Below are 22,307 nucleotides of genomic sequence, written 5' to 3' on the forward strand. Positions count from 1 at the left end.
AAATGTCAGGGTAATCAGGGAGGTTCCTGATGACTGGGAAAAGGCAGACATCACACCCATTTTCCAGAAGGGCAAGAGGGAGGGTCTGGGGAATGTCAGGCTGGTCATGTTCATCTCAGTCCCTGGGAAGGTGATGGAGCAAATCCTCCTGGAAACCGTCTCCAAGCATAGGAAGGAGAAGGACTGAAGAGGCAGCATGCTTTGACCAAGGGGAAATGGAAAGCATGCCTGACCAACCCAATTGCCTTCTACCATCAGATGAATGCCTTTGTGCACAATGAAAAGGCAGTGTGGTGAGATGTTTTAGGGACTCCTTTAAAACACCACGGGAACATGTGTGTTGAGATTTCTGCAAATTTGGCCATCCAGAAGCAGAGCGTTTCCTTGAAGCTGGTCACCCTGCTTTCCTCACCAGTCGAGAGAGCTCGACACCTCAGAGTGTGACATGCTCTGCGCAAAGAGTGAGGAGTGGCATGGACAGCCATGGGCAGGGGGTGGTTTTCTGAGCCCTGGGCTCTGTGTGAGACACAAAAATATCTTGTTTAGTGGTGCAGGCCAGATTATAACAGAAATGTTTAGAAAATGACATTAAAAATGAAACACGAAAGAAATTAAGAAATAGATTGAAAGCAAAGAAATGTTTTTTACACTTTCCAACTTTTTTCTTTCTGTTCTTATTATCTTTCTTGATTTATTTTCTTTTTCTTAATATAGGGGTCTTTTAGGGGAATGTGTTTTTTTTCTTTTTTTTAAAAAAGGAAAGAGATTTTCAGAGCTGGGGTGGGATGCACTCACAGGGTCATGGATGGCTGGTGCCATTGCAGGTGCCCTGGTCCCCTCTGCACAGCCTCCCTCTACAGCTCCGAGGGGCTCCGGTCTCCCGCAGGTCCCCTGTGAGAGCTGCCAGGCCCAGGCAGGTCCCTCAGAGGCACCGGGGCCTCTCCAAGGGCCCCTGGGTGCTTGTGGTTGGACACCTGAGCTCTGCCTGGAAAGGTGAAGAACTGTTTTCAACATTTCAAAAATAGGAGCACACTTTCATCAGCACAAAAGATTGGTTAATTTTTAATGTCAATGTTTTCCTATGATGAAAGAGTGGAAATCTTCAGGAAGGGTGTTAGTCTCGGGAGAAGAAATATCGATCTGCCCATTAACTTGCGTTACCACTGCTCTGTCTCTTATGCTGTGGGTTTAATCTCAGTAACCTTTTACATATTTCCATATATCCTGCTTAATTGATCATTTCTAAAGTCATCTTTGCATCAGAGTTTCTGGGCATGTGCACAGTTGAGGATTGTATTTTATTTCTTATGACACTGGATCAAGATTATTTTTGTTTGTCTGCAATTAAGACAAATCCTTCTGCGCCTGTTTGCAGCTAGTTCTCGAAGGAAAGCAGGTGGGAATTGGTGCACACGAGCTGTAACATTCAGCTACAGCCTTGAGTGGCAAAAGGTTTGATTTTCACAAGAGTGATCTGAAGTCCCCAGTGGCTGCTGAGGGAAATGGCAGGGCTGGGAAGGTGGGAGGAATATTTTCCATGGATGTCTGACATCAAGGATGCTACTTTTTCTACATGTCCCGACATCATTAGGAGACACTCTGGATCCATATCAGTTGGAGAATGTGGATATCACCCTAATTTGAAAGCTGAAAACTAAGGAAAACTTCAAAAGCAGAAATCCTTTTTTTCTTCTTTTTCGTGCTCATTGAAATCTTCCTCTTTTAAATACACTCCTGAAACCTCCCAATTAGCCACACAAGAATTGAAGAAAATTATGGAAAGAGGCCTGGCTCCTTAGGGTTTTTTGCATATTAATGACCCCTCAAATATTTTTGGTGCTGAGCCCATGAACCTCAGGTGCTGAGACTGAACAAACCTCTCAAGAAAGTCAGAAGAAAATCCCCAAATTTCTTGGAGCGTTAATGGGTCCCACTGAGGGCCTTTACCAAGAAAGGCTCCCCAGGGATTGATTAGAGCCTAAAGTTGGAAGCCCTGATTGCAGGTAGGCAAAGGCAATGTGAGGGTGGCTGTGATGCCAGGTCAACCTTCATGTGTGTTATCAAGCAGAGTGACCAGGCCCTGACAGCCAGCTCCTGGGTAGGGTGATGCTTTCCATCACGCATTGCTCAGGCCTCTTCCTGGGGGCAGTGTGAGGTGAGGGTGCAAAATGCCGAGTGCAGGACAACATTACAACACCTCCTGGGATCCCCGGGGGTGAGGAGGCAACAAGGCCCAGTGGTGTAAGGAAGCATCATCTTCTTGCAGGCCCCGGTGGCAGACGCACCAGCCATAGCAAAAGGAAAAAAAAATCCTCAGTTCTTTTGGAGGCTTTTAGCCTTGACAGTGCCCTCCGTCGTCTCCACACAGGCTATCCTTAGCTGTCACAAACCTGCACCTGTATCACTGCAGCCTGTACACACCCAACCTCCTTCCCCACCATGCTCTCACTGCAGGATCTCCCCACCTTTACTGAAATCCCTCAGTCCTTGTTGGTGACTCCTTGAAAAACAAAGCCAGGGGCTGATCACAGACTCCCTCTGGGTGTCCAGTTGCACCACAGCACTACCTTACAAGTGACATCCTTTTAACATGAAGTTCAGTCTGAATGATTCAAAATGCAGTTTGTGGCTCTTTCTCCTTTGCATGCTGTTTCCCACTTCCAAGAAAAGCTCCCTCATCTCTGAAACCACTCTTCAAGCAGTCAGAGGTGACTACCATATTGGCCTTAACCTTCACTTCAGCAGGCTAAAGAAGTCCAGGTCCCTCAACCTCTCCGTATGGGCCGTGTGCTTCAGGTCCCCAACCCCATCTGGGCAGACCTCCCCTGGACCCTCTCCAGTTGCTCCCCATTCCTCCAGCACTGGGTACCCCACACTGGGACACATTGTTCCAGACATGACCACACCAGTGCTGAGTGGAGGGAGTTAAGAACTGCCCTTGCCTGGGTGGCCAGGCTCTTCCTAATGCAGTCCTGTATGCAGCTGGCCTCATTTGTGGTGACCATGCACCACACGCTCATATGGCCTCCCCCATGATGTCCAGGACCTTCACCTTGGGGTCCCTCCTCTGTCAGTCAGGTCTCTGCCTGTCCTGATGCACGGGTTGTTTCCCCACTGATGAGCCTTTCAAACAGGACAGGATGTGGGGTATATCCCTGCATAACCCACCTTTACCTGGCTTCCTGGTAAAGCATGACCCATTCATGAAAACCCTCTGACCTTGATCATCCAAACAACTTTTTGCCCATCTGGATGTCTACTGGACATCCACTACTCTCCTCTCCTCCACAGGTACTCGTCTTTTATCACAGAAGGAAATCAGATGGTTCAGGAATAATTTACTTTGGGTAAATCCATGCTGACTGTTCCCAGTCACCTTCATGATGTGCCCAGAACTGTGATCTGAGAGGACTGGCTCATGACACACTCCTCACCAACGTGAGGCTGAACAGCCTGCAGCTCCCCAGGTTGTCCATGTGGCTGTCTTTGAAGGTGGACACAACATATTCCTTCTGCTGCTCATTGGGACCTCCCCTGATCTCCACAACCTTTCAAAGATGACAGCGAGCAGCCCTGCTGTCACAGCAGCTAGCTCTGATGCCAGCCATCCAAACCCATAGACTTGTATGGGTTGAGCTCTAGAGACTTAGGCACTGCAGGCTGGTTTTCTCCTTAGCAGTCCTGACTCTAGGCACAACAGCTCAGAAGACCTTGCTGGTGAAGACTGAAGCCAGGGAGGACTTGACTTCCCCAAACTTATCTGCATTCACTTTTGCTAGAATCCCTGCCCCAGTCAGCAGTGACACCACATTTCCTTTTTTATTCTTCTACTGTTACTGAAGCAGCAGTAGCTCTTCTTCCTGTCCTTCACATCCCCTGAAAGTGTCTCTGTCCCAGGGGACCTATGGCTTCCTTAACACCATCCCTACTTTGCTGGACAATATCTCTAAATTCCTCCTTTGCAGCCTCTGCCTTCTTCCCCTTTCCGTATGCTGCCTTATTGCCCTGGAGCTCACGTGTGAGCTCCCTGTTTAGCCAAGCTGCGGTCCAGAGGTGTCTGCTAATTCTACAAACTGTTCATAAGGAGCATTCTTGTGCTTGACGGGTGCTTAATGACCTGCTGGCTTTCCTGAGCTCCTCTGCCCTTCAGAGTTGCCTCCCTTTGCCCATCCCATGGAAGAGCTCCATACATCCAAGTTACCCCTTCACACATAGGACATCCCCCTCCTCATCTTCCCTGGCTGTCTCTCCTGAAGAACTTGCACCCTGCCATTGAAGGACTCCATCATGCGACTGATCCCACCACATCTCAGTTATTCCAACCATGGGGCAGTCCTGGGACAGGCTCCATATGTTTGCATATATTTTGGCTTCAGCACCTCAGCTGTGGTGCTGAATGAAGATTTGTCACAGGGAAAACTTTTAGCAAGGACCTCAGGTATACAAAGGCTTTGATTGCAAGTGGTGACATGCTGGCCTAGACAGCAGGTGGCAATGTAATGGTGAAAGGAGATTTCCACTAAGAGAGCAAAGCCTGCAGTGTCCAAGGCCAGCGAGAAACAGAGCTGGGCCACAAAGGAGTGGCAGGAGAGGGGTTTCCTGCCTGAACTGACTCTGCAGCACCTTGGTGCCTGTGACAGGCTTGAACCAATCTCCAGGCAGGACAAGGTGCCACTGAAGAGGTCCCTGGTTCTGTGATCCAGCCACCCTGAGGACATCATTAGCCCAGTCCCTGTTCACATCATCTGGGGGGTGGAGGGGGAGGGGGAGGGTTGAGAAGAGGTTCAGAGGGCAGGGAGCAAGAAGGGTCTGAGAGTGCAGATGCTGGAGTGGAGACCTTGGTGTGATGTGCCTCCCATTTATGCAGCATGCTTGGATGTAGATGGGATGGACTTTGCCTAAAGGCAGTGGTGGTATTCAGTTGTTTGGGTACAGGTAGATAATCCAAGATGCCCTAGGGCACTTGCCCAACGCTACTCCAAAGGGCCATGGCTTTCCTGGAGGTCCCATGCTGGAACTACTAGAAACATGTGGTTTTGCTGGACACCCCAGGCACCTGACATGGCCCTGCAGGCCTATTTCTATGTCATTAAATCACGTGTCTGCACTGAATTACATTAGCTGTTTGTAACATTGGGATCTTCATATGTCTCAGCTTCATAGTGAGAGGAACACTAGTTGTAGAAGGCATCTAGGGTCATTTCAGATGGCCAAGGGAAATTCTCCACCTGGCCCCTAGCTGATGCTCCATAAGGACGTGGGTTTCCCAGTTGCTCCATCAGAGCAAGAAGACACTGGTACATGCCTTGGACCACCTCTGTCTCTTCCAAGGTCACCAGGTGTTTGCATGTGAGCAACTGACTCCCACCCTCCATCTAAAGTGATTATAACTGGAGCTTAGGCAAGGAGCTCCCATGCAGACATCTACGTTGTGCCCACTTCAGTTTTGGCAAGGGGAATCCCACCTCCTGTGTGTCTGTGGAGTTCACGGGAGCTAGCTGAATCCCATTGCATCCCAGGGGTTTCTAAACAGGCATGAGATGCCCAGATTGACTCATCTGCATCAAGACCTGAAGAATGGGAAAATGAACTGCCTTCCTGACCACTTCTAGCTGTCCTGCCTAGTTGAAACATGGGAATATGGATTTCCAAAGTGGGACATTTCCAGCTCTTGTAGATAACCATCCTCTGATGAAACAAGCAACAATGCTGTGACTGGTCTCTCTGCATTGTTTCTAGAGGGACCATCAGTGATTATTTTGTTTTACCTCAGTGAACATTTCTCAGGAGAAGGGAGCACAAGGGACAGAGAAATTCATGAGCTCAGCTGGGCCTCTGTACCTGAGTGAGGCCAGGATCCTGGGATGGAGGGAGCTCCTGGCAACCGGGCAGCACTGCCCAAAGACAGCTGTGTGCAGGAGCAGCTCCTCTGCAAAGAGCAACAGGGTTCCAGGCTCTGTCTGCAATTGCTGCCAGAAGATGAGAGAAGACAGGGACAAGTGAAAGGCCGTGTGGAGTGGGAGGAGAGAGGAGAGCTCCTTGAGGGAGGAATCTTCACACCCCCTGACACGGTAAGTCTCTGGCTGTGGAGCAATGCTATAGAGGTTCCTGGAGGGCTCTTCTAAACCCAACCCATCCCATCAAATCCCACATCTGTTTTTTAAGGATGTCTCTCCTGGTTTTTCTTTTGCAGAGGAGGCAGAGACGCTTCAGAACAGGGATTTGCCTCCACATTATTAAAGGGACTAGGTATCCTGCTCCTTTTTCTTGGGGACAGCTGCAGGGGTGTGCAGCCGGTGTGTGCACACAGGTCTGTCCAGGGCTGTAATTCACAGCAGTGTCCTTGTGCTCCAGGGTGCTGTGTGCCTGGGGCAGTGACTCTGCCGCCTGCGAGGGTCAGCACTCAGCCTGCCTGGGGAGCTCCCCGCAGCACTGTGGGGAGAAGCTCTGGGTGGGAGGAGAGACGCCCTGGCAGGGCAGGTTCATTCTCTCCTGCTGTGAGGGTGCTGAACGGGTCATGGCTGCCCACAGCTCCAGCTCACTCCCAGAACATTTCTGGAGGAGACTTTCCAAAAGGAAGGTCAAGGCAGCAGATACATGAAAGGGAGGGAGCTGTCATGAGTCTGTGCTTTCACTTTGATTCTCTCTGGCTACGGTGAAATGGGATTGGATCTGTCAGGTTTAGACAGGGGACTGAGACAGTGACACTGAGAGAGGAGCAGCTCTGGGAGGGACTCAGCAAATGCCTTCATCCACCTCTCAGCCTAAGGACAGAACCAGCATCACCTTTCCAGCCTCACCAAGGTTTGTCTCCCCTGCTCCATAGCACCTGCAAACACAGAGGTGCCCTGGGCAGCGTTCTGCCCCCGGGAGGTTTCTGCAGGGCAGAGCTGAGCACCCAGCAGGTGGGATGGGGTGTGTGAGCACTGAGAGGGGAGAGACGTGGGGACAGAGAAACAGTTCCCCACAGGGACGGCTCCAGGCAGCAGAGTCATGGTCAGAGTGTGAGAGGAAACTGTCAACTCCAAGGCCTCCTCTCCTCCCCCAGCCAGCACAGCCCTCTGCTCTCAAGGCTGGGGGGTCCAGGGCAGGAGTCGTTTCCTCGTCTGAAAATCCCTTCAACATTATGAGTGGGTTAAATCTGACTGGAACTGTCAGTAATTTAAAATTTTAGTCCCCCGTTCCCATCTACGTAGTGCTGTAGGTCAGGGCTGACTCCTCTGGAGCCCATGGGCAGAGGCCCCTGCTCCGCATGGCAAAATCAGCCAGCACAAATCAGAGCTCAAGCCACAGAAATCAATGATGGTGCTACTGAGATGCGGAGAGGTAATGTGTGTGTGTTTGGTGTGTGTGTGTGTGGGGGGGGAGGGTGTTATGAGAAAGCTTTGCTCAGAGAAGCCTGTTCTAACTTGTCAAAGTCTTTTCTTCCTTGGACAGTCACTCTGTGTCACAAAGGAGCAAATGTCCAACAGCAGCTCCCTCAACGAGTTCCTCCTCCTGGCATTTGTGGACACACGGGAGCTGCAGCTCTTGCACTTCTCGCTCTTCCTGGGCATCTACCTGGCTGCCCTCCTGGGCAATGGCCCCATCATCACAGCTGTAGCCTGTGACCACCGCCTCCACACCCCCATGTACTTCTTCCTCCTCAGCCTCTCCCTCCTCGACCTTGGCATCATCTCCACAACTGTCCCCAAATCCATGTCCAATTCCCTGTGGGACACCAGGGCCATTTCCTACTCAGGATGTGCTGCCCAAGTGTTCCTGGTTCTCTTCTTTTTAGGAGGAGAGTGTTCTCACAGTCATGGCCTATGACCGCTACATTGCCATCTGCAAACCCCTGCACTATGGGACCCTCATGGGCAGCAGAGCTTGTGTCAGAATGGCAGCAGCTGCCTGGGCCAGTGGTTTTCTCCATGCTCTCCTGCACACTGCTCACACATTTTCAATACCACTCTGCCAAGGCAACACAGTGGACCAGTTCTTCTGTGAAGTTCCCCAGATCCTCAAGCTCTCCTGCTTGGACTCCTACCTCAGGGAAGTTGGGCTTCTGGTGGTTAGTCTTTGTTTAGCCTTTGGGTGTTTCATTTTCATTGTGCTGTCCTACGTGCAGATCTTCACTGCTGTGCTGAGGATCCCCTCTGAGCAGGGACGACACAAAGCCTTTTCCATGTGCCTCCCGCACCTGGCAGTGGTCTCCCTGTTTATCAGTACCGGCTTGTTTGCCTACCTGAAGCCCCCTTCCATCTCCTCCCCAGCTCTGGATCTGGTGCTGGCTGTTCTGTACTCAGTGGTGCCTCCAACTTTGAACCCCCTCATCTACAGCATGAGGAACAAGGAGCTCAAGGATGCCCTGAGGAAAGTGATCCAATGGGTACAATGTCAGCACCAATAACTGTCCATTGTGCATCCATTCCTCAGGGTATCTGGAATTAAGGCTGTGTGCTGTGCGTTTATTTCTTTCTTACTTTTCTTTTTTGCATCCATGTCAAAAAAACAAACAACAACAAAAAATCCAGTTCGTGTCACGTCTCGTCAGGAATCTCTCATTTGAATCTGACCCAAAGTCCATGTTGAAGCAGGAAGCCAGGCTTCCCCTTTCATCAGCAGAGATGGGGAACCTCAGAGCCCCACTAGTCTGAGCTCCCACGGATGTCCTGAGTGCAATGCAAAGAGTTTCCCTTTGCAGGGTCCCTTTCGGCATTGTCTCTTTCAACACCAAGGGAGCTCAGGGGCGCAGAGTCAGGCTCACATGAGCACAGGCAGGGTGAGACCATGGGTCCCGTGTCCATTAGGAGAGCTCAGCACCCCTGGCCACAGTCAGGGTGTGATCCTACACCCCTCTTCTGTGAGGGTGGCAGCCGGCTGTCACCATGGGCTGGTCACTTGCTTCTGCAGAGCTCCACCACCCAAAGCGAAGTGGGAGTGGAGGGGAGGAGATTCTGGACAAAGCCTGTGGGAACAGACCCTCTGCTCCTCAGGACCATTACCCCACTGCCACAGCAGGCATTTCCTGTGCAGCCTTTGTGTGGGGGCTGCAGCTTTCTTGGAGACATGTCCACCAACAGCAGCAGGACTTTCTCTTTTCAGGGCCTTTCCAAATCTGCCCTTTCTTCAGAAGATGGAGTCAAAAATATACCCAAAGAAATTGCACCACAAAAGGGCCTGCTGCTCTGCTTGTGAACTCCATGGGATGCGGGGAACAAGCTCCGACTCTACATGTGGTCTGATAGGAACTGAGGGCTGGATCCAGGATTCATCTCTTGGTGACCAGTGCCAGTGGAGATGGGGAACGGTCTCTGAATTTTCTGCCTGGGGCTGTCCCACAGGTGACAGTGCTGATGAGAGATGCCCATCCTTCTGGAGGGGAATCTGAGCCCCAGGAAAGTTCAGGGGATCTCCAGGGACAGCGTGTGGTGGGGGTGGGCAGTGAGTGGAGCCTCACAAAGTGAGGGACGGTCCATGGTGAAGTAACCAGAAGGTAAAGCACTAAATCCAGGTACGCATGGGGAAAGGAGGACTCTGCAATCCCCAGAGAGGCATTGGGGACCCAGGAGGCCCAGGGAAGGGGCACAGGAGAGTGATTCCTGCACCCTCAGTGAAACACCACAGGCTGGAGCTAGTGCACAACCAAACACATCCCCTGCCATTGCAAATGCCCTGCGGTCACTCTGAGCACTGTCCATGAGCACAGAGATGTGTCAGCAGTATCAGTGGTGTTGATCCCTGTCCAGATGGGTCTGCTTCCTGCCGCGACCAGCATGGCCAGGGCTGAGGCAGTAGTCACCCCACGGCCTCATGACCCCACAACCTAATCGCTCTGTAGAGCAGCACCACCAGCCCAGGGCCCTGCAGGGAGCACAGGGCAGGGGTGCAGGAATAGCCAGGCCAGCACGGACACAGTGACCTGGGGAAAGGCTCTCTGGGGAGCAGGGATGTCCCAGGAGAGAAGCAGGGCAGCGCTCAGAGATAGGAAATGAGAACGAGAAGCAGGTTTCCCTGTGCAGCAGCTGGGGGCAGGCAGCTCTGTCCTCAAGGCAGCAGGAGCTGCCGGAGGGGCTGCAGGACCAGGGCTCTCGTGCTGTGCTGTGCAGCGGCGTGGGCATGGAGGGGCTGCAGGCAGACAGGGAGGGGGATGTGCTGGGCACAAGAGCAGGGGAGATAGAGAGTGACTGGCCTCCTTGTGGGGCCTCTCGCCCCTGCTGGGGGCCTTGGGCCGTGCCTGAGACACACTGTGGACATGGCTGTGCCTGGCCCTGCATCTCTCGGGTCCTGACCTGTTCCTGTCCCCGTCCTGCTGACCTGACTCCACATCTCTGCCTCGAACCTGCCTCCGACTACAGTCAAGAAAGCCTTGGCAAGGGAAGCGGGCATCCAAGGAGATCCCAAAGAAGGCTGTAAATGCAGAAGGTGACCCTATATCCATAGCAGCAACTCTTGCCTGACAGGCAATTTAAAGGTGTCAGGAGAGCTTCAGATTTGGACCCTCTACCCAGGGAACACTGCAAGCAGAGTCTTAGCTGCATGAAGAAGCGAAAGCAGTCACTTGTTGTCTGATTTGATGATGCCCAGTTATGACAACAGGTCTTTCTGTGTCACAGCTTGACAGTTTATGAACCATTTGTGACTGGGTTCCTGCTACAAAGAGGATGTTGTTGGGAGCAGCAAGAGCGCGGCTGCTCCACGTGGGAAGTGGAGCCAGGAGCTGAGGGTGCCGGGAAGGCAGGCAGGGCAGGGACCCACCGATGAGACGTGCCATCCCACAGTGCCCGGACGAGAAGAGCAGAGCAGATTTGGGGATGGTAACTGGGGTCAGGCACAGTTCAGCGATGGCCAGACGACTGGAGGTCTCCAACCAGCCCTGCTTTGTGTGGGAGCTTGGACTGGAGACCTCCAGAGGTCCTTTCCCACCAAAACTCCTCTGCAAGTCCATGAATTCTTACTCCTCAGCCTCTGCTCTGGCACGGCTGGTAGGGGGATGAGTGTACCTAGGGCGGGGCAGAACAAGTCTGGCTGGGAGAGCGTCATGAGGAAGATCCAATGGTCCATGGGTCAGCCCTGGCCTTTGGCAAAGCCTGTTGTGCACCCTGAGAGGCTCCATCTGCCTCTTCCACCCTGCCCTGTGCTCCCCTCCCATCAGACAAAGTGGTGGCCACCATTGCCTGGGGACTCTCTTCCCCACGGGGAGGAGAAGAAGAGACTTCACCAGCCCCACACTGCCTTTTCCACCCTGGCCTTTGCCGCTGTGTGTGCCTGGGTCTGTCCACTTGCCTTCTCCACAGTCACAGCTGCCCAGAAGCCCATGAAAATCCCAGTGCTCCTACCCTCGAGTGGGCATCCACCCAGAACCTGGAGCCTGGCTGGCCACAAAGGCATCACCCGTCCAGTGCCCCGGCCATGCAGCCAAGAGCAGGGGTCTTCGCCCCAATTTCTCCTGCTCCCAGCACTGCTGCTGCTGTGCCCATGTCAAACCCTCCTGCCGCCAGACTGCCCTGGGCCTGAGGCAGCTCCAGCTCCCTCCAGGGCTGCGCTGGAGGCTTTCAGGAGTGGGCTGAGGTGGGGCTGGCACCGCCACCTTGGGTTGGGAGAGGGCAGCTCCCCTCTGCCACGCTGGGGCTGGGGCTGGGGCTGGGCACAGCTTTTCCCTGGGGAGCTCCCTGAGGAGCCGCTCCAGGGGATCCTTCACCTCTGCCCTGGCAGCAGCACCCATGCTCAGGGTGCTGGGGTGGATGTGCACAGAGGGTGGAAGGAGCACGGGCTGCCCAGGGGGAACATTGAGACCTTGTCTGTGCACACAAGGATGGAGAGAGGAAAGCCAGAGCTCAGCAGAAGCTGGCACCAGAGACCTCAGACATGGAGAGGGCTGTGCTATTATTAAATGACTCTTAAATAATCCCCCAGAGTCTGGGGAGCACCTACGCAGCCCAGGCTGTGCCCCACGTGGGGGTCAGCAAACAGCCATGCTCCTGCATCTGCCAGGATCTGGTGCAGAAGAGAGGCCATGCAAGGCTGGCCTTTTCCCTTCCACTGGGATAGAGAAACCTGCAGGGGGACGCAGGTGGCCATGGACAACCCCACAGCTGGGGTGAGCAGTCAGCACAGGAAAAGGGTGATGTGAGGGGCTGGTCTGGGACGATGGCCTTGGGGCAGCTTCCCCAGTGTGTCCATGCAACACAGGGAACAACCTGGGATCTTCTCTCCTGCACCCTCCATGTCCTGGTGCCTTTCCCAGGAGACCTGCATTTGCCCTGCAAGCACACAGCTCTGTGCTCCCACACTGCCATTCACATGCAGTAGCTGCCTGATGGCATTTTTCTTCTCCTGGGCCCTTTCCAGACCAGACCAGACCATCCCTGGCTCTCCCCACCTCCCCTGCCCTCTCCCCAGACCACCCAGCAGAGCAGCCCACGCTGGCGGTGGCCCAGCAGCAGTGCCTGTCACAGGGGGCTGCAGAGCTCTGGGCACTCACTCCTCAGCCCCAGACCCTCTGAAGGGCACAGCAGGTCCTGGGGGCAGAGAGGGGTGTCAGCCTCCCCATCAGCACCAGGGCTGGGGGCCAACAATGTCACAAGGAAAGGGAGGCTGCTCACTCCATGTCTCCACTGCTCTCGTGACCAGGAGATCCTTAACTTGGACTGCCAGTAGCCCCTCTGGGCAGCTCCTCTTCCCAGGACAGCACACAAGTCCTGGCCCCGGGGCTCCTCAGGCAGCTCCAGTGACAGGGCAGCCTGCCCTGAGCTGACACGCATAGAAACAGGTTTTCATTTATTCCCCCCCACAGAAGCAAACAACTGCGCCTTTGCTTTTCTCTAGGGATGTCCCTGCTCCCCAGAGAGCCTTTCCCCAGGTCAGTGTGTCCGTGTTGTCCTGGCCAGCTTTTCCTGCAGCCCTCCCCTGTGTTCCCGCAGGGCCCCAGGCTAGCGGTGCTGCTCTGCATGGTGAGCGGGCCATGAGACCCTGGGGTGACTCCACACTGGTCGTGATGGTCAGGACAGAGCCGGCTGGACCAGCATCACTGCACCTGACACCCCCCTCCCCAGGATCTGTGGCTGTGGAAGATGCTTGGAGCAATCACAGGGCATTTCACATAGCTCAGGATGTGTTCAGAGGTGTCATTAGACCCAGCACATTCCCTCTCCTGAGATTTGGTACGTTCCTCAGTTTGGCCCTTTACCTTTGGGTGACTCCACATGGTTTTCAGAGTCTCCACTCACTGCCCATCCCAGGCACACACCGCCCTGGAGATCCCCTCTGCTCTCCGGGTGGCTCCATATTTCCTTCCAGAAGGACGGGCATCTGTGAGCAACCTAGTGATATGTGGGACAGTCCCCGGCAGATACCACTTGACCACTCACACTCTCCAGGGCACTGGACACCCACTGGGCACCCTAACACATCACCCTATGAGCACATTGTCCTTAGTCCTTGGAAAACCCAGGCACGGCAACAGGGCCTTTTTGAGTGCAATTCCCTGAGTACATTCTTGGCTCCCGCTTGGGAGGAAAAGCCCAGTGTTTGTGGAGGGTCATGACAGGGTTAAGTTGGAGGAAAGTTGCACACCATGGGAAAAGGGAACAGGGGAAACTGTTGCTAGCTCGAACAAAGAAGAGTCTCAACAGGAGCAAGTATGCCCAAGGACACCGGTGCAGCTGGGAATGATACATCTTGAGAAAGTACAGATAAACCAGCAAAAGCCAGTGGGAACCAAGGCTAAGAACAAGTCAGCGTTTCTCCAACAAAGAAGCAAACAAGACATGATCGCTGCGTGCGTGATCGGTGTAATGACTGACTACCTGTGACATAATCTGCATAATGATTGGCTTAGCAAAATGTACCTGTGAGTTGCTGAAGTAGCTAACTTTTTAGTATAAATATGTGTCAGAATAAACAATAAATGTCTCAGGACGCAAAACCTCCTGAGTCCGTGCCATTCATCCGCCACAGCCCATGATGACAGACCCACCTGGTTCAGCATCAGCTGCCGTACAATGTAGTCAGACACACCTTCCCAGACAGCAATGGTCTCTGGAAAATAAGGGAAAGACACGTCATGCTCTGGGGGGGGGCAGCTCACAGCTGTTCAGCACATGCCTAGCCAAGGAGATGACAAGTGCAAGCACATTCGAACTGCATCCCCCTCCCCAAACATACCCCATCCCTGACAGGGGCTCAGCAGCTGAGGTGGGCACTGCCTTGAGGCTACAACCTTTATCTGCCCCCAGGAGGGGTCTGCAGCTGAAACAGAGGCATTAGGACATGCAGATCATACCACGGGACATCCACAATGTGTCCCTGAGCTCAAAGGCTTTGGGAAGGAATTACAGGCAGTGCTTGGGGTCCCAGACAGAAAACCCTGCTGAGCTGAGGAAGTCTAAGGATTCCTCTCCAGCACATGCGATTCCAGTAGCCTCTTCAGAGCCCAGCAGGAGCTGCAGGAGCCCTCAGCCTTCCTCAGACAGGTCTCCTTTCCTTCCAGAAGCAGCTCTCACAGGGTGAGCCCCCTCCCTAGGGACACTGGCAAGGGATTTTCACCCAGTGAGAGGACAGTGCTGTGCCCATGGCAGTCCGGGGGCTCAGGGCATCCCCCAGAATCTCCCCTGTGGGGCCAGTTTTCTCTATGGGATCCCCGCACACACAGCCTCTGCACAGCCACCGGAGCAGCTCCAGCTCCCTTCCCCACCAGGAGCTCGGGTGGGCGATCCCTACTGCGAGGCCAGCAGTGACCTCGGGGCAGGGACGTCTGCCCAGGGTGCCCCAGGTCAGCAGGGGCAGCCTCAGGGCCAGTGACCAGAAGTCCTGGTGGCCACACTGGCACCTGAGCCAGAGGGGACCATCAGTCTGGACTCTGGCTGCAGCCCCCAGCCCTGTCCACCCTCCCCCTGGCCCAGGGTTTCCACAGCCATGTTCAGAGTTAATGGTCTCTGCGACAGCTCCCGGGAAGGAGATCCTGAAGGCCTTACCATGGGTGGGGAGCACTGGCACCACCTGCCCACACCGCGTCCCATGGTCAGCGTCCCAGAGCTCCATCTTTGTCCTCCTCGCCCTGGGTCACCCCGCAGCAAGAGGTGATGAGGAAACAGCTCCTCTCCTCCTCCTCCTCCTCCACACATCACCGCAGTCCCGCGCAGCCCCTCGCCAGCTCCCGCTTGGGGTCGGCGGCTCCTTGCAGCAGAGTGGTGCCAAGAGCAGCCCCAGCGCCTGGGCTCCCCCGGCCTCGCCGCAACATGTGGGGAGAGGCCAGGACCATGCGGGAGAGGGCAGCTGTCGCCGTGACACGGGATGTCCCCTGTGACCACAGCCCATGTCACAGAGGGGGCACAGCCCCCCTCGCCCCCGGGGCCCCAGCCAGGGCTGTCCCTGCAGTGGGCAGGGGCTGCACGGGGTGGTCGGGGGCTGCCCCTGCCCCCACACAGGCCAGGCCGCAGGGAGAACCCCGCCGGGGGTCCCAGCCAGGCTGGGCACTGTGGCTGTGCTCACCCGGCCACGGCCCCCATGCGGGAAACCTGGCTGCGAGGGAGGGCAGCGGGCACTGCACCACACTCACCCCATGGCGACACGGTGCAGGCGGCTGCTGCCACCGGGGAGGAAGCGCTGGCAACTGACTACACCAAAACGCCCAGCAATGACTTGGCAGTGACTAAAACCTTCTTCTGGGCGCTTGAACCAGCGGGTCCTTCCCTTGCCAATGAGCTTCTCCAGAAAACTTGCAGGGAACTGCTGTCCAGCACCGTTAACCTGCAGACGTGTTTGAGACCTAGTGACTGCGGCACCTCAGGGCCTGGGGCGGACGGGGACTGAACAGGGGAAGAGGCAGCGCCAGCAGAGCTGCAGGCACCAGCTCACTAAACACACGGGGATCACAGACCGCTCTGCCTGCACTGCTCTCACACCTGCACCAGCTATTGGCCTCCTCACACCAGCCCACAAACACTTAAACCAGCAGAACTGGAGGAGCGTGGGGACCCTCATGCCAGATGTGGGGCTGACGCTCGCAGAGGCAGGCAGCAGCTGCAGGGACTTGGCAGCAGGTTAAACGCAAGCTCTGAAGATTTCACAAAGATGCTGCAGGAACCATCTCCAAGAAACAAGAGACACTCAGAGGTGTTGCGCAGACCTCTGCTTTGAACACACTCAAACCTAGGGTAGAAATGTCTAAGGGGGTGAGGAAATAAAAGATGGAAAAGCAACTCATACACCCACTTGAATAACTTACTGCCAAAGCAGGGTTCAGCAACTAGGTCTGCAAAAACTTCTCAGCCGCACACTTCCCCACTCAGCAGAAGGCAAGAGGCAAAGTATTAGATCAGCTAAGGCAAAGAGGAAGTCTTGGGAAAACTTCTACTTCAGGAACAGAGAGCAAAAGCACTTTCTAAGGGTTTTTTCTATGTCCTTTCAAAAAGAATAGGAGACACTGGAAGGGTACTTCGGTCTTTTTTCAAAAAAATCATTCCTTTGCCACTGTTATGCTCCCAAACCCAGCTGGTGCTGTCACTGGCCTGACAGGAGAAGGGGCAGCAGCTCCCAGCACTGCGGCTCCAGGCTCCGGGCGGCCCCGCGCCAAGAGACGCTGCCCCGCGCGGCACCAGCCGCCTCTCGCCCCCTCCCTCCCCGCAGGGCCTGGACAGCCCCGGCCCTGCCCCCGCCCCTCAGTTGCCCTGCTCTGCGCCAGTGCGCATGCTCCACGGGAGGAGGCGGCACTTCCGGCCCTGTGAGGGGGCGGGGCCTGTGTGTCCATGGCCACGGCCCCTGGTGCCGCCGGCCCCGCCCCCGCTGGGCCCTGCCGCGGCGCCGTTCTCGAGGCCGCGGAGAAGCAGCTGCGGCAGCGGCGGGTGTTGGCGGCTGCTGTGCAGGGAGCCCGGAGCGACGCTGCGGCCCGGCATGTGCTCGTGTGGCTGGAGCCTGCGGCAGCTGCTGCCGGCTGGGGCCGGGGCCGGGGAGCGAGGGGGAGCAGCGCCGGGGGCGGGGAGCGAGGGGGAGCGGCGCCGGGCTGGCCCAGGGCTGCGGGAGTTGTGCTGCAGGGGAGCGTTGGCAGGGAAACGCTGCTGCCGGGGCGCTGTTGCCACAGGGCCCCGCTCTGCCCCGGGGCCTGGGCGAGTCTCCACAAGGGGATGCACGTGCACGTGACGGGAGCCCCGGGAGGCTGCGGCCTTTTTTTCAGAAGTAGACGAACAACCCAGGGCCCATCGCAGCCTTTGGCATTATCTGCCATGAGCAGGTGGCCCTGAAATTTTGTCTCCATCAGCAGCCCAAGAAAGGGGCCGGAGGGGGGATCCCAGAGTGTCCCTCTGCTGGGAGACCATAGAGAAGCGCTGGAGGCCGGCCCAGAGGAGCCACCTGATCATAGAGATGGGCTGTCCCGTCCAGACGACCATAGAGATGGGAAGTGCTTTGCAGACTGTCCCTCACCATGGAGACTTTCGAGCTGGTGCGGGCGGAACCAACCCCAGAAAGTCTCCAAGACTCGTGACCCTCCTGAACTCCCCTTCTCACCGCGCTTTCCTTTCCATCCCTTCTTCATCCCACGCTACTTCCAGTGCTACCTCCAGGAGAGAAACGTGACTTGTCCCAGTTTCCTGCACATGTTACGTAGCACAGCAAATACAGCCCTTCCCTGTTTCTGGGGTTCGACCACAGGTGTGAAACACTGGTGCTGGCTGACGTTCAAGATCTTTTCACGATACAAAAAGCATTCCCGGCTTTTACATTTGTGATGCTTTTCCATGTAGACTGGGCATCTCTCTCACAAAATCCTGGACAAACCATTTAAAGACTAACAGCCAGGGCCTTGTGCTGCCCCAGATCTACACATCAGCTTGCAGCTAGGGCACCTTCTTCTTGTGCCCATGTTATCTGCAGTCTCGTAGCAGGCAGAAATGGCAATAATGCAGCTATGGAGATGTTTGTGCAATGCCTGACAAAGCTCAAAAATGTTTCTCGACCCAAATACCTTCCTGCCATCCTTAACATGAGAGTAATGTTTGTTGTGTAAAAGGAGGAAATAGGTCTTGAGATATTTGAGATCATTATTTGGCTTAAATATCCCCCAGCTTTTTTTTACCCTTGGACATGATGAAGATGTGTTTAGTAATGTGTATCAGATCCTCAGACAATGGAGCTTTGCTCAGCACAACTGTCCTGTTCATGGACCACCAACAAAACAGTGGTCATTGCCCCTGCTATTTAGATTGAATAAATAGTGCTATTTTCTGTGGATGGTTTTGAAATGGAGGGTAGAGCATATGGCACTGCCTGTCCCACCCCAGCCACTTTTATGATAAAGGTTGGCAGATGGAAAGTCTGATCAGAAAACAAAACAAAACAAAACAAAACTGCCTTTGACTCTAGGGGATCACTGACCCAAACACTTATAAACTCTCTGTATTTGTATTGCTTAAATCAATAGTGGGGAACTAGAAAGATATGTGCCAAAGCTGGTCCTTCACACTGCAACCCCAAAGCCTAAGCCTCTGTGCCCTTTCGGAACCACAAGGTGATGGAGAAGTGGGACCTCAACATCAAGACCAAGTGGCTGCAGCACCTCCAGGACCTGTGCTGTTAAAGGACGCTGGATCCAGTGGATTTTTGAATAAAGGGATTCCTCCTTCCTGGTCCGCTGGAAGGGAGACTGCTGTGGTTCCCTGTTCCCTGGTCCTGCCAGCAGCGAGACGGGGCATGTACTTCCAAGAGGCATACACATACTCTGTACGGACATGGTCGACCACCAAAAAATCACCTCCAGCAGGGGCACAGTACCTTTACAGGCACCACAGAGACATGAGCAGCACTCATAAACATGAACGATACAAACGGCCTGGTCCTGTTCTTGCTCAGCAGCTAATCAGACTCAGAGCTTGCAGGAGACCTCACACGCACCCTCGCACGGGTGTCTCTGGAGCTGGCTGCCTTGATGTCTGCAAGCCTTCCACACATGCACTCACACAGAACAGCGAGCACACTCACCCAGAAAAGAGCTAGGAAAAGGATTTAATACAATGGTAGGCTACACCGCAGAGAGCAGGTACACAGCCTGGCCGGACAAGTGTCCTTGCCAGCAGCTTGCTTGCACATGACTGGCCCCTTTTATTCCCTCTGCCTCCATTTTCCCATGCTGCTTCTTCCATGATCCAGCTTGATCCCTCCCTTTCTCCAGCTTTATCCCCTTTGAAATAAACAGCCCATCTCCAAGTATTTTTCTTTCATTGGTGCCAGTTTTACTGCCTATGTACTCAAGTTTAATATTTCTGGTACTGTTAGCTAGGCAACCTCTGGCTCATACGGTGCTTCTGATATCATTACCTCGGTACCGCTGGTGCTGCAAGAGTCTACTCCCCGAAGGTTCCCCAATACACGAGTTATGTGTGACGCTTGTCCTTTTCTCATATAACTCTTCCCTTAACCACCGCTGAAATCCAGCCATCGCTCACCGTGCTGTCTGTAACTTGGCAGGGTCTCATTCTGTTCCCTGCAGTGTCCAATGATTTCTCATAGCCACTAGTTTCTCACGCCCTGTTCAGTTATCTCAACCCCGAGGCAGAGCCTAGTCGTCTGCCTGCATACGTTAACCCTGTGTTGCTGGTGGAGCTGTGGGTCTGGATGGGAAGACCCAGGGCCACCACATCCTTCACTGTGGTGCACAAGGACCCAGCCCAGAGCAAGATGACTGAGCTGCCCAAGAGCGCCCAGGTGCTCTGCTGAGCTGAGCTTTGGTCACCCAAAACGCCGTAGCTTCCTTGGGGTCCCACATGAGGAGTCAGGCTGCAGAGATGAACTGGACCCAGTTTTCCTAAAAAGAGTTCACCCTTATAGAATTCCCTTTGGAAATGGGACGCTCAAGCACAAAATTTAAAGAAGCTGTTAACAGTAATTCTGCTCCTCAGAAGCCCTAACAAAATGAAATGCTGATTAGAAACAACTGCAAAGGAGTAAAGCAATGGCAATGCTTTCCCTTCCCCTGTGCTTTGTTTTTCCCTGTGGACTGCAAAATAAAAGGAGAAAAGGGATCTCTGTGTGCTGATTATTTTTCTAACAGATGTTTCCTTTTATCAATTGAACATGCTTCTGCCCATCCCTTTGGCATGTAAAGATATGGATAGAGACAGAAGTGTAAAATAAGGGGGGAATATATAATTTCATTGATGGACAAGAAGAAAAAAGTGTGATAGAAGCATACATAGTTTATTTGAAATAATTCTCAAACATGAAATACTCCTTCAACAAAGAAAAAGAAGGTAGAAAATGCCTAATTATCCAAGAAGAAATACATTCTTTTTTTTTTTTTTTCCCTTCAGGAGAATGCATCCTGGAGTCACCAGTGGAGATAAAGCAGGGCTTTTAATAGTGGACAAACTGACAGTATGTTATGAAAATATGCATTTTTAAGAAATCTCCCTCCAAAGTGAATAATAAAACTATCATCTGCATGCTATCATTGACAAATCAGTGAGGCTGTCTTCATCACACTAATGAAACTGAGAAGTGTATTATGGATTTGAATCCAATGAATTTGAGCCCATTGTAGTGTCTGAGCTTAATTTTCATGTTTAGCATCTTCTGTTATTCAGTGAGAGAAGACATTTTGCGCTTTCCTCAACACCCCTTGGACATTGTCCCCAGAGTTTTCAGCTAAATTTCCTGAGATGACTTATGAAAACTTCCTTGTGTCAGCATGCACTGGCAGTCTAAGTCCCAGTCCCAGCAAAGTTGGTGTGTGTGTGTGTGTGTGTGTGTGTGTGTGTGTTCAACATTTTATTAATATTTTTTAGATGTTGTTTATAATAACCCCCTGTAACCAAGACACACAATTCACATTCCTTCCTTTCACTACTACAATCCAATGAGAAAATAAATCTCCTGAGGCACCTGTATTTAATAGCTATATATATGTGTGTGTGATACAACACTGACATATAATTAGAATTGCTGTCATGAAAAGCATCATGACCGGGGGAAAAGCCAAACCTTTGGACGGCCAAGGGCTTCCTCCAGGGCCAGCTTCACAGTCTTGTTTCTGAGACTGTAGATGAAGGGGTTTAAGAACGGGTACAGGACAGTGTTCAGCAAAGCTACAATTGTGTTGGTCTCCAAGGAAACCCCTTCTGAGGGCCGTGCATAGAGAACAATGCAGCTTCCATAGACAATGGCTAAGGCAGTGAGATGGGAAGAACATGTAGCAAAAGCTTTCCTCCTCCCAGATGCTGATGGCATGTGCAGAATACAGTGGAAAATGCACATGTAGGACACCATGATTAAACATAAGGAACCCAGCACTACAAATGATATGAAAATGGAGTCTGCTTTCCAAAGCAGGGTGGTGTCAGAGCAGGACAGTTTGAATAAGGGGGAGCTGTCACAAAAAAAATGGTGGATCTTGTTGGGGCCACAGAAAGTCAGCTTTGAGAGGAGGACCAGGCGGTAACTCAAGAGTGTGAAGCCTAGGACCCACGCAGCAACAACCAGGTGGGTGCAGAGCTGCTGCTTCATGATGGCAGCATAATGCAAAGGTTGGCAGATGGCAACATAGCGGTCAAAGGACATGACAACAAGGAGAGCGAACTCTGTAAAACCGAGGGCAACATAGAAATAGGACTGGGCAAAGCAGCTCTTTAATGAGATTGTTCTCCTTCCAGAGCTCAGAATCACCAACAGTTTGATGGTTGTGGAGGATGTGAACCAGATTTCCAGGAATGCCAGATTGCTGATGAAAAAGTACATGGGGGTTTGCAGGCGGTGATCCACACACACAAGGAAAATGATCATTGTGTTCCCTGTCAGTGTTGTCAGATACATGAGTAAAAGGATCAGGGAGAGAAACAGCTGTAGCCTTTGATCAAGCCCTGAGAAACCCTCCAGGATGAACTCAGCAACCGCAGTTTCATTTCCTGCTCCCATGCCCAATTTCAGTACGTCCTGCTGAGACAGGAGCATGAAGAAGCAAGTGTGAGAATTTCACAGTCTTGATGGGAGGGTATATCCTTCCTTCTTTGCTCCCTTGCTTGCTTCCTATGTAACACAGACAGAAATATTCCTCTCAGCCATTCATCACACCCAGATTTCTCTGCTTCACATTTTACTGAGAGTCCTCAGAGATTTTACTGTCTTCTTTCTACCTTTTCCAGACACTCACAAAGGATTCTTTCTCACGAGCACAGTATTGTAAAGAGGTTGTGAACTAGTTCATGCCATGCCTGGGAAATTCCCTGTTCACTTGGACCTATTGCAAACATCCATCACATCTGTGTTTCAAAGCCAAACTAACCTCCCAGCAAAAATACTTACTAGTATCTGCAGATGCCAGTCCATCCATGTAGATA

At 53.1% G+C, this 22,307-nt stretch overlaps 2 protein-coding genes across 2 annotated transcripts; one reads left to right on the top strand and one right to left on the bottom strand.

Moving 5' to 3' along the window:
• Window positions 1–7,831: 7,831 nt before the first annotated feature.
• On the top strand, window positions 7,832–8,317 carry LOC136993153 (olfactory receptor 14A16-like; the record flags this gene model as incomplete). Its single annotated transcript, XM_067303164.1, has 1 exon — window positions 7,832–8,317. A coding segment is annotated over one exon (486 nt), but the record flags the coding sequence as incomplete, so codon positions are not given.
• A 12,614-nt stretch (window positions 8,318–20,931) lies between these two features.
• On the bottom strand, window positions 20,932–21,921 carry LOC136993047 (olfactory receptor 6F1-like). Its single transcript, XM_067303065.1, has one exon. It carries the CDS (start codon window positions 21,919–21,921, stop codon window positions 20,932–20,934), a length of 990 nt encoding a protein of 329 aa, XP_067159166.1.
• Window positions 21,922–22,307: the final 386 nt, after the last annotated feature.

The sequence above is a fragment of the Apteryx mantelli genome, chromosome 11, assembly GCF_036417845.1.
Source record: "Apteryx mantelli isolate bAptMan1 chromosome 11, bAptMan1.hap1, whole genome shotgun sequence".
NCBI lineage: Eukaryota > Metazoa > Chordata > Aves > Apterygiformes > Apterygidae > Apteryx > Apteryx mantelli.